Consider the following 12,296-nt stretch of genomic DNA (forward strand, 5'->3'; position numbering starts at 1 on the left):
ACGAGAGATTTGATAAAGCATAGAAGTATATGATTCTTAGTGAATTGTATAAGTCTTTGTTAGGTCGAAAATCGACTAAGTATAATTTGTTCAAAATAGTTGAGGCTCAGTGAAGAAAGCTTGCTCAGGATTCTGAAGTCATTTAGAATAAAGCTCACTGAAGCTTCACTTCAGATTCAGAATCAACCAACACTGAAGACGTTCAGACGAATGTCAAAGACTGAAGACTGAAGAAGAAGATCATCTCAGAAGCAGAGCTCAGCGAAGATCTTACCTGAAGTTGAATCTGAAGAGGCTCAGTGAAAAAGTACTTACAACACTTTTTCACTGATTACGAGGAAAGTCTTTTTGCAGCTTTAACTACCTTTACCCGGTTAATTACTATCAACCTGGGATTGGGAAAGTTTTAGCAAAAGGTTGGGAATAAAGTATGTCAAGTCACATCAAAGAAACTTACATACTTTACCTTAAACAAGCATGTTATGGATTTGTCCCACAAATCCATCCAACCATATTTTGTACGGCATATTGCCATGTCATCAGGACATGTTTGCCTATAAATATAAGACTTCTCACACTTGCAAAATGCTTGGAACTTTGGCAATTGCATCGTGTGATATTACTCTAAGTATTCTTACGAGTAATTCCTGGGGTTGTTTAGATACTTTCACAAGTGTGATTATCTTTGTTCCGCAACAACTCTTGTATTTTGTTTATAGCAATAAATAAAATACATTGAAAAGTACATCTCGACTCATTGCCATAATACTTGATTATATTAGAAATTTATATAGTTTCAAGCAATTATACTTTATTACTCTTATCCATTATCTGGATCGTAAGTCTAACTAGTCATGTCTAGTTTCGATTTACTTGCCAGTCGGGTTTCTTGATATAACTTGTGATTATTATTGTCTAACCTTATATCTTGTTATATCTTGATCTTTTGTACATCTTGTTAGGTGGACTTACATTGGTATCAGAGCCTCCCAGGTTAAATCATTAAATTGTTATACCTGTTTTGATCCCACAAGATGTCTGGAACCGAACAACCGAATCCTAACCCAAATGCCAATATGAATCAAAATCCACCCCTCCACCACCAGTTCAACCCAGTGTTCATGTTCACTTTCCAAACAATCCGGTACCTAAATTTAATGGAAATAGTGACACATTCATTACTTGGAAGGCATGTATGCTCAAGTACATCGCTGGTGTTGAAAGACACTTGACCACCATTCTTGTTGAAGGTCCTTATGTTCCCATGAATGCATCAACTGTTGTTTTTAATCAAGATGGGACCCCTAGGTTAACACCCAAAGAGAAAGATCATTGGTCAGAAGAAGATCATCGTTTGGCTGACCTAGATTCCAAATTACAAAACATGATTCTCTTTGCTGTCCCAGAAAGTTTGAAACCCACTCTTGTTTTACTTGATAATTCTAAGTTGATGTGGGAAGAATTGCTAACACAATTTGAAGGAACAAAGGAAACTGTCACCACAAGAAAAGTGTCTTTGAATAAAAAATATGAAGCATTTTTTGCATTACCAAATGAATCTTTAACTGAAACATATCTTAGGTTTACAAATTTGGTCAATCAATTAAAAGCTCTTGGTGTCACAAAAGACAAAGAAATTTTGCTTGAAAAATTTTGTGATATTTTGCCTTCAAAATGGGAAAATTTGATCATGGTGTTAAGACAAGGCAACACCTTTCACAGCCACACTCTGGCCTCTCTGTATGGTGCTTTTAGATTTACTGAGGAAAACAAAGCAGAGAGAGCTGTGGCTGAGCAAGATGCAAAGAATCATTCATCTACCAAGTCAGCTCTGGTTCATTATTCTGAACCACAAGATACTGCCCTACTATCTTCTGAGAGTGATCAGTCTGACTCTGTGAAGAAGATAGTAGCTGAACTAATGAAAGTTGGTATTTCTGATTATGCATCACATGAATGTGATGAGGATGATGATGATGATCTGGTTGCTATGATTGCCAAAACCTTTAATCGTTTTAAATTTAAAACCAAAAGAAATGGCAAACAATTTTCTTCAAACAACACTGTTGATAAGTCCAATCTTGAATGTTTTAAATGTGGAAAAAAGGACATTTTATGAAGGAATGCAGATCATCACAACCTTCCTCATCACACACTGCCCCTAACCACTCTATCTTTCAAAGCTAGATGATGGGTACAAAGCCAAGTATAAGAAGCTGAAAGCCCACATGGCAATGATTGCACAAGAAGAATCCAACAAGAATAGCTGTATGGTAGCAGACACTGAAAAATGGGAGGATGCTGACGTGTCATCTGATGATGAAGAAGAAGTAAGGGATATGTGTTTCATGGCTCGTGAAGATCATAGTCATGTTGTTAAGTCTGATGTGGAATCTGGTCGTTGGGTGGATATTATCATGAAAAAGGTTAGTGAGTTTGGTTTTGAGAATGATGAAGGACTAAAACTAGATCTTTTAGTTCGAATTGAGGCCGACATATCATATGTTGAGACTGTGCGTTCAGAAAATATTAAAAATTTTGAAATAAATTCTTTAGAACTGAACGCCAGTCAGGCTAGATTGAAAGAACTAAAAGATGTTCAGTTGACCTTGAAAAGTTATCAGTCAATGGTTTCAAAATTAGAGTTGGAAAAGGAAGAACTGAAAATCATCTTAGAAAAAGAACAAAAAATAATAAAATCTTGGATGAAATCACCTTTTCCAGAAGCTGCCATAAAGAAAACTTTTGAGAACCAAAGAATCGCCTATGGCATTGGTGATCTTCATCTTGCTTCTGTAATAACTGATCTTGATGCTCTTCCAAAAGAAATGAGACCAGAAATTGTTTTTAAAGATCTTGAAAATTAAAACTGATAACTGATCAAGCCCAGGAACAACCTGAGGGCAAATCTGAAGCATGTCAGACCAGTGCTTCAGACAAGAAGGCTAAATCCAAGAAGCCTTCCCCTCAATCTTCAAATCAGGTTTCCAAGAACCAGAAAAAGAAGAAGAATGCATCCCTGCTGAGCCTTCTACCTCAGATTCTGGTAGAGCTCAGGTGTCTAATCAAGAGTCTATTTTGTTAAGAATTGAAAGTCAATTTCAAAATTTGGCTAGGCAAGTGCAAAGCTGTAATGCACGATTAAAAAATGTTGAAAGCACTCCCCAAAATCCCAAACAAAACCCAAAACCTTTTTCAAAGAAAATTAAACAAGAAAGCAAAAATCTGAGAAGAAAAGGGTTCTGAAGTCGTTAAACCAACTGTCTTTGTGTCATCTGAAATCATGACTGAAATTCCCTTTGATCCATCTGTTCCCCATATACCAAAGAAATCTGAGGCTGTTCAGGGAAAGTCCAGTGAACCCATAAGATGGGTTCCCAAAAAGAACTAATCTTTGTGTATGTGCAGGGTGACCGCAAAAAGAACACTTGGTTTCTTGACAGTGCTGCTGGCAGAACCATGACTGGTCACAAATCCCTGCTAGAGGAATATAGGGTGCAAGAGGGGCCCTCAATAACTTTTGGTAATGACGATCATGGACAGACTGAAGGATATGGTATTGTGATAACGGTCAGGTCAAATTCACAAAAGTTGCATATGTGAATGGTTTGAAATATAACCTGATCAGTGTCAGCCAACTTTGTGATGATGGCTTTAAGGTTTTATTTGATATTTCACAAGGCACCATATTCAACAGAGATTGGAAGGTAGTAATGATTGCTCCCAGAAAAGGAAACATTTATGTAGTAGATATGAACAGTGCTACTTCTGAACAATGTTTCTATACAAAGGCTGATGAGGACACCAATTGGTTGTGGCACAAAAGGTTATCCCATCTCAATTTCAAAAATATAAATAAGTTGTCAAGAAAACAACTTGCTGATGGGATACCAGCCATGTCTTTCAATAAAGACAAGCCATGTCCAGGGTGTGAAATGGGAAAGAAGAAAAGAGCATCTTTCAAGACCAAGCAAAACTTCAGCATCACTGAACCACTTCATATGCTACACATGGATCTCTTTGGTCCTGTGAATGTTCAGACAAGAGCGGGGAAGAAGTACACTCTGGTTGTAGTTGATGAATATTCAAGATATTGTTGGGTAATCTTCCTCAGAAATAAAAGTGAAGCTGCTGCTGAAATTATTGCCCTCATCAAACAAATTGAACTCAAGCACAAGCGAAAAGTACGTCAGCTCAAAGTGACAATGGCACTGAATTCAGAAATTCCACTCTGGAAACCTTCTGCACTGACACTGGCATATCTCAGAACTTCTCCTCAGCACATACTCCAGAGCAAAATGGTGTTGTAGAGAGAAAGAATCGAACGCTGATAGAAGCTGCCAGAAGTATGTTGAATGAATCAGGTCTTCCAAAATGTTTTTGGGCTGAAGCTGTTGCAACTGCTTGCTACACTCAGAATCGTTCCATTTATGTCAAAAGACATAAGAAGACTGCCTATGAAGTACTCAGAAATAGAAAGCCTAATATTGGATATTTCATGTTTTTGGATGTCCAGTATACATTCTGAATGATTCCAGCAAATTGGGCAAATTTGATGCCAAAGCTGATGAAGGTTACTTCCTAGGTTATTCAACAATTCGCAAGGCCTTTAGAGTCTATAACAAAAGACTTGAAAAGGTTGATGAGTCAGTTCATGTTACCTTTGATGAATCAAATTCTGCAATCTTTGATAAGCCAGTCTCTGAACCACCTTCAGAAAATCCTTTCAGTTTCGGTGATTCTGATCAAAATGACAAATCTGATCAGTCACCTGAACATGTTTTTGTTCAATCCAGTTCAGAACCAACTACTAATCAGCAAAGTAACATTCCATTTTATCCTTCAGTTACATTCAAACTACCTACTGAATTGACTATTGGATCAGATGTGCGTGCTACTCCTCAGATATCAGTATCCCTGAAATATCTCAGAACGAAGAATTTCATGATGCAAATCGTGATTTACAAGATGATGAAGAAGATGAAACTGAAATAGTTTATTCTGATCCATCTTCTGAAGTAGGACAGAGGAGTTCTTGCACTGATATCATTGTTCATCCTGGTCATTACTCTAAATGGACTCGCTCACATCCAATTGATCAAGTGATTGGCGATCCAAGTAGAGGGGTTCAGACCAGAAGAGCCACAAGCGATCAATGCTTATATGTCAGCTTCTTGTCACTGATAGAACCGAAGAAGATTGACGAGGCTTTGAAAGATCCAAGTTGGGTTGAAGCCATGCAAGAAGAGCTCAACCAATTTGAAAGGAACAATGTTTGGGAGCTTGTTCCATGTCCCCCCAATCTGAAGAAAGAACCAATTGGGACAAGATGGGTCTTTCGAAACAAGGTAGATGAAGATGGTCATGTAATCAGAAACAAGGCCAGACTTGTTGCAAAGGGTTATGTACAAGAAGAAGGAATTGATTTTGATGAGACTTTTGCACCAGTGGCAAGACTAGAAGCTATTAGAATATTCTTAGCATTTGCAGCTTATCATGAGTTCAAGGTCTACCAAATGGATGTCAAAAGTGCATTCCTGAATGGAGAGCTAGAAGAAGTTGTGTATGTGTATCAACCTCCAGGGTTTGAAAGCAAAGAAAAACCTCACTGGGTGTATCGACTGAACAAAGCCTTGTATGGTCTGAGACAAGCACCTAGAGCCTAGTATGATAGTCTAACTCGACATCTTTTAGATAATGGTTTTCGTAGAGGTGCTATAGATAACACTTTATTCATCTTGCATGAGAAAAGTGATATCTTACTTGTACAAGTATATGTTGATGATATTGTGTTTGGGTCTACAAATGAAAAATTGTGTGACAAGTTTTCAAAAATTATGTCTTCTGAGTATGAAATGAGTATGATGGGTGAATTGACATATTTTCTAGGTCTTCAAGTAAAACAAACCAGTGATGGTATTTTTATTAATCAAGAAAAATATGTCAAAGATTTATTAAAGAAATATCAATTTGATTCAGTCTCCTCTAAAGATACTCCAATTTCTGCACCATTAACTTTGGACTCAGATCCTAATGGAAAACCTGTCGATCCCACAAAGTATCGTGGTATGGTGGGATCATTGATGTACTTAACTGCAAGTAGACCAGACATAATGTTTGCAACATGTCTTTGTGCACGATTTCAATCTGATCCTAGAGAAGCACACCAGAATGCAGTAAAAAGAATTTTTCGATACCTGAAAGGTGTCCCCAGACTAGGTCTTTGGTATCCCAAAGGCTCAAGTCTAGATCTCATGGGATATTCAGAATCTGATCATGCAGGTTGTAAGATAGATAGGAAAAGTACCACACGGGGGTGTGATTTTCTTGGTGGCAAATTAGTTAGTTGGACAAGCAAGAAGCAAACTGCAGTATCATTATCAACTGCTGATGCTGAGTACATTTCTGCAGCAAGTTGTGGTGCTCAGATTTTATGGATGAAAAATCAACTAACTGATTATGGTGTTAAGTATACAAGAACGCCAATATTTTGTGATAACACAAGTGCCATTGCAATATCTCATAATCCTGTCATGCACTCTAAAACCAAGCATATTGATCTCAGGTACCATTTCATTCGTGATCATATTTTAAAAGGTGATATTGAAATTCATTTCATTCCCACTGATAAACAACTGGCTGATGTGTTTACAAAACCTTTAGATGTCAAAACTTTTAAACATCTCATCAGTGAGTTAGGAATGCTAAATCCTGTGTAGCAATTCAGGGGGAATAGACAAAAATGTTTTTACAAGAAAAAGAAATTTTTCTTTCTGAGGGGGAATTTTTGCCTCAGAAAGTACTTTGTCTAAAATATCTCAGAAACTGAAGGACTTCAGAATTTCTAGAATATGAGAAGGTTCAGATTGCACTTCCTTAACCTTTCTCAAAACTTTAAATTATTCAATCTGAAGTCCATCAAAACCTTTTATTATACAATGGATACCTAGCTAGCTGGAGACACGTGATTTTTACTGTTCCAGGATACCTTTTTGCTGACGTGTCATACTACTTGCGCCGTAAAGGAAAATGATAATTGCTTTTGCATTAAAAATGGTTGAATTTTTCTCGAAAAAGTGGGGTCATGGCCGTTGTTGCATTTAATGCGGACGTGTCGCCAAAAATTATTTCGGACTTCAAACCCGATCAAAATTACCATCAATAAAAATCATTATATTTCATTGGGTTTGCATTCCCAAGTTTTTTTTTATTTATTTTCAACGGAAAATCCTTTTGAATTCCTTGAAAATATATATATCTTTTTCCAAGATTATTCCTTCATTTACTTCATTCTTCATTTACTCTTAATCATATTTCTCTCTCATTCTCTCAAATATTCATTTCATTCTCCTTCATAACTTCAAACCCTAAATTTTCTTAACACATTTTCATCTCCTTTCTTTCTTTCATTCTATCTCTTTTTAAATGGCTTCTTCATCGACCGTTAAAGAACCTAAAACACTCATTGCTTTCGAATACTCTCCACCCAAATCTGCTGTTAAACCCAGTTCTCAATGGCCAAAAGACTTTGAATCTAAAACCATTCGGTTTAATATGAACAATTTTAAGGCAGCCCTAAATGCCAAATCTGAAGGGGTTCTGGGCAGATTAAACGCGTTTCTTCAACGCTGTCCCATTTCCTACGCTCTAACTGCTGATCCAGAGCGTTTATACCATCGTTACTTGCTGGAGTTTTGGTATACGGCCGAAGTTGCCAAGGATGAGAAGTCAATAGCATTCACGCTGAAGGAAGGTACGGTGAAGTGTGTATTGACGCTTGACGATTTCAGGGAGGCGCTCAGGTTGAATTATTTACCTCCCAACACCCCATATATGAAAAGACAAAAAGGGGTTAACTTGAAGACATCTGGGAAGTTTACTTCAGGTTGAATTATTTACTTCAGGGAAGTTTTGCTGGTTATTGGCCACAATCAAATTCTTGATGATGATGGCAACTTGAAGACATCTGGCCACATCTTCATTGCTGGTTTCAAGGGGTGCTGGAGATATTTTTGGCCACAGATTGTAGACTGTCTTGGAGGGAACAGTGGAGGACTGGATCAAATTTCGTTGATCCAAGTCGAGATGGGCTATTATCTATGGCACGGGATGAAGGTGGATTTTGCTGAGATGCTGTTTGCTCAGCTGTTGACTAAGTTGAAGGGGAAGAGGAGCATTCACATTGCCTTCCCTAGATTTTTAAGTATTTGGTTTTTGGCAATTCTGGGAAAAGGATATTCTGATAACCTTTAGGAGAGCTCTCAGACGGAATTTTGCAAAGACCTCTCCAAGCTGACGAGTCTGAGGACGAACCTGAACTGTCCCCTGCAATGCTTCAGGTACTTAGTCACAATATTAAAACTGACGCAGCACGACCTGCTGGCTCAGAAAGATCACTGGGCGGGTCAGAAAAGAATGTGAGACCCACCAGTCGATCTAGTGGCAATTTGTTACACTTGTTTAAACCTAAAACAAGTTCTACCCTGCCACCTTCATCTTCCATTGACCAACTTGAGGATCTCCCAAAAGATTCCTCAAGATCTCCAAAGGGTTTATTAAAACTGCGTCCTTTTAGGCAATCCTTACAACCCAAGGATACTAGTACCTAAGCTCAGCCTTCTGAAACCTCAAAACAGGTTTCAGAAGAAGGTCAAATGGGAAACCTACAAGCAACCATCTCCAAAACTTCTTTAGGAGGAGATGGTGAAGATATTGGTGTGTCAGCCCAACACACATTAGAAGTTGAGTTTGCACATGCACTCCCTGTAACTTCACAAATCTTACACTCTTTGCATGCACAAACTTTTGATGTTTCTTAGGTGATACCCAGAGAAATGGAGGTTTCAAAGTCTACGTCCAATGAAGAGACTCTTGGATCCAGCACAAGAGTTACTGAGGCACAATTGGTATCGTCTGAAGTTGTTCCAACTCTGACCAGTGACGATGCACCTGCTGAAGCAGCTGCTGAACTGGGTGCTGGCTTGGATTCTGGGAATCAAGACCAGAGCATATCTTACCAGAATCTAAACATCTGGGATGACGATGAGCTTCCTGAGGGAAACCTTGAGGACTTTATTTTTTATGAAGATTTGTTGAGGGAGAATCTTTCAGATTCTGAGCCAACCCTCACTCCTGTTGAAGAACCTGCATCACCACCTCTTTTACAACAACAACAACAACAACAACAACAAAATATCATCGATCATGATCCACCTTATCAACCACCACCAATTTCTCATCAACATCCTATATTTCCACAAGGCACAACTCCAGCATATGTTACATCTGCTGTCTTTCAACCATCTCTTCAATTTCTTCACCCTCAAATCCATGTTGTTCCACCAAGGAGGACATATGATCTGCCAGGAGAGCAAGAGAAAGAACTAGATTCTGAGACCGAGTCTGATGGTCCCTCAGAAAGAATCTTGGAGAGATCTCTGGCAAGCATCAGAACAACTCCCTTTGTTGCTTCAGCTTCCACTTTGACTGCTGCACCTCTGAGCATGGAAGCTCAGCTAGAGAAATCACAAACTGAAGTCCAAAACCTTCTCATCCAGGTTGAGGGCTTATCAAAATCTCTAGCTGCCAACACAAGTCTCTGGCCGATTTGAAGGATGCCCAGGATGTTATGGGTACTGAGTTTACAAGAATAGCAGTTAATGAGAGCTTGGTGGTTGGGAAGTTACATGAATTGGTGTCATCATGTAATGGTTTGAGTAGGGCCATTGGTGAAGCATTCAAGTTGACCAAGAGGGATGTGCAGAGTTCAGTCGTTGCGAATCTGCAATCCTGGCTACTTATGATACAAAATTCTTTCTTGGCAGTTGAAAAAGAAGTAGGTGAGTTGGTTAAGAAGCCGAGTGTTGATGAAGAGTCTCTTGGTACCTCTGTTGGTGAAAAGGTTTCTACGACACTGAAATCCATATTTTCTGAAGATCTCATTTCTCAGATTTCAGTGTCGGTGGCTGAAAAGGTTGAAGAGAGGGTCAGGATGCTGGTTTCTGAAGTCTCCAAAGCAACAAATGACAAGGTTGACAAAGTTGTAACTGAAATGAAGAATTCTGTGTTAACTCTTGATCAACAAGTTCAGAACCAGTCAAAGCAACTGGATGAAATCCTGGCCCTGCTCAAGAAAACTCCTGAAGTTGTTACTCCTCCCCCCTCTAGTGCTTTATCTGATGAAGAAAAGGGGTTACTGAAGGAAATCCTGGAGCATGAGAAGCTGAATCTGAACTCTACATTCAGACTAAGAGCTCAGTTTGCCACTATGTCAAAGGGAATTTCTGATAGTATTTCCCAGCAGAATTGGGAACCTCTGCAGGGCATGCAGAAGGCAATTGATTTATATGCAAGGATGCCTGCGGAGATTCCCAAAGGGGGAAGTGATGTGCCGATTAGTTTGCTAGCCAGCTCTCAAAAATTAATAGAAGCAACCAAGAGGCCATCTGGATCTGAGGGGGAACGACTAAGGATACAATCTGATCCCCAACCATCTGAACAAGCAAGAAAAGACAAAGGCAAAGCTAAGATGGTTGAGGAGCAAAAGAAAAAGGGGACCAAGGACTCTGGTTTTGTGGTTGGAGAGAATGTGGATGAACATGGTTATCCATTACCAGATTTAGAAGCTGATCAGAAAAAGTTGGAAGCTCTTCGGAGACAAGTCTCCAATCAGTTCATTATGTGGAGACAAACTCAAGAAAGAGAAAGGGCCCAACACTTGGCAATGGGTACCATTGATCTGATGGATGCTACAGCTCTTGGCCTCACTAATGAAAGATATCAGAAAATCAAGCATGACGCAAGAGTGCAAAAGGCCTTGGTGGATATGGCAGAATATGAGTATGGGATGAAGTATTCTCCCTTAGAACAAAAACTGGACCATCTCACTTTCAAGATATCTATTGAAGATCTGATAAAGAATAGGAAGAAAGAGATGGAGATTAAAAAGAAGGAAATAATGTCCAGTGTTCTGAAGGCTGAGAAAGAAATCTGCAGGCCTCCTCAGAAGCCCAAACTTACTGGCCCAAGGTCAACAAGAAAGAATGCTCGAGATGCTGACCTCTCTACATTCATACCCATTTCCAAAGAAGTTGCTCAGGTGAAGGATAAACATGAAAAGGATCAATATGATTATTATATGAAACATAGGTGTCATCCTGCAAAGATCCTGGATGTGCAAATTCTGAAGGAAGATTGTCTGAAGCTGTTCAATCTGACTATAAAAAGAGAAGGTAGAGCTGAAGAAGAATATGAGCAGGTTTCGGTGCATAAGTTTGGGTATTCTGGACATAAGGAGATGATCAATGTGCTGAAAGGAAAACCAAAGTCTCATCTGAATGGCGCCTGGATGCTGAAGATCCAACAAAAAATGAAGGCCAAGATTGAGATGGAGGAAAGACTGTTTGGAAAGATCAGCTCTCCAAAGAGAAAAGCTACTGAAGCACCTTTTGGCTCAAGGCCTGCGAAGAAGTAGTTGTATCTCTTTGTAAATATTTGTACTAATAAATATTTTTTTCATTTCATTTCTGTACTTGTGACTGAACAATCATCTCAGTATCTTCTATATAGTTACAAGTTACATCATATTATTAGGAAATAGTTTAAGTTAGAAAACAAACTAGAAAATTTTTCTTAAGGCATCATGATCTATGAGATGTCCTTAGAAATATTTTTACAACTTAAACAAAAACTTGTATTTTTAGACTTACAAACTTGTATAGATAGAAGTCTAAAATACATGAAATATTTTAGAACAAATAGAGGGAAGTTGTTAGGTCGAAAATCGACTAAGTATAATTTGTTCAAAATAGTTGAGGCTCAGTGAAGAAAGTTTACTCAGGATTCTGAAGTCATTCAGAATAAAGCTCACTGAAGCTTCACTTCAGATTCAGAATCAACCAACACTGAAGACGTTCAGACGAAAGTCAAAGACTGAAGACTGAAGAAGAAGATCATCTCAGAAGTAGAGCTCAGAGAAGATCTTACCTGAAGTTGAATCTGAAGAGGCTCAGTGAAAAAGTACTTACAACACTTTTTCACTGATTACGAGGAAAGTCTTTTTGCAGCTTTAACTACCTTTACCCGGTTAATTACTATCAACCTGGGATTGGGAAAGTTTTAGCAAAAGGTTGGGAATAAAGTATGTCAAGTCACATCAAAGAAACTTACATACTTTACCTTAAACAAGCATGTTATGGATTTGTCCCACAAATCCATCCAACCATATTTTGTACGGCATATTGCCATATCATCAGGACATGTTTGCCTATAAATGTAAAGACTTCTCACACTTGCAA

The 12,296-nt window shown here is 38.5% G+C and overlaps 1 protein-coding gene across 1 annotated transcript; it reads left to right on the plus strand.

Annotated features, from left to right (window-relative positions):
- Positions 1-8,834: 8,834 nt before the first annotated feature.
- On the plus strand, positions 8,835-9,611 carry LOC122584446 (ATP-dependent RNA helicase ddx46-like). Its single transcript, XM_043756607.1, has 2 exons — positions 8,835-8,937; positions 9,112-9,611. Exons 1-2 carry the CDS (start codon positions 8,835-8,837, stop codon positions 9,609-9,611), a joined length of 603 nt encoding a protein of 200 aa, XP_043612542.1.
- Positions 9,612-12,296: the final 2,685 nt, after the last annotated feature.

This window comes from Erigeron canadensis, unplaced genomic scaffold (assembly GCF_010389155.1).
Source record: "Erigeron canadensis isolate Cc75 unplaced genomic scaffold, C_canadensis_v1 Conyza_canadensis_unscaffolded:278, whole genome shotgun sequence".
Classification (NCBI taxonomy): Eukaryota; Viridiplantae; Streptophyta; class Magnoliopsida; order Asterales; family Asteraceae; genus Erigeron; species Erigeron canadensis.

Excerpts from the sequence above, each read along its gene's own strand:
- LOC122584446 (XM_043756607.1), top strand. The coding sequence starts at position 8,835 with ATGGAGGTTTCAAAGTCTACGTCCAATGAAGAGACTCTTGGATCCAGC. Across the intron at positions 8,938-9,111 it reads AGTTGTTCCAACTCTGACCA|ATTCTGAGCCAACCCTCACT; the intron begins GTGACGATGCAC and ends AGAATCTTTCAG.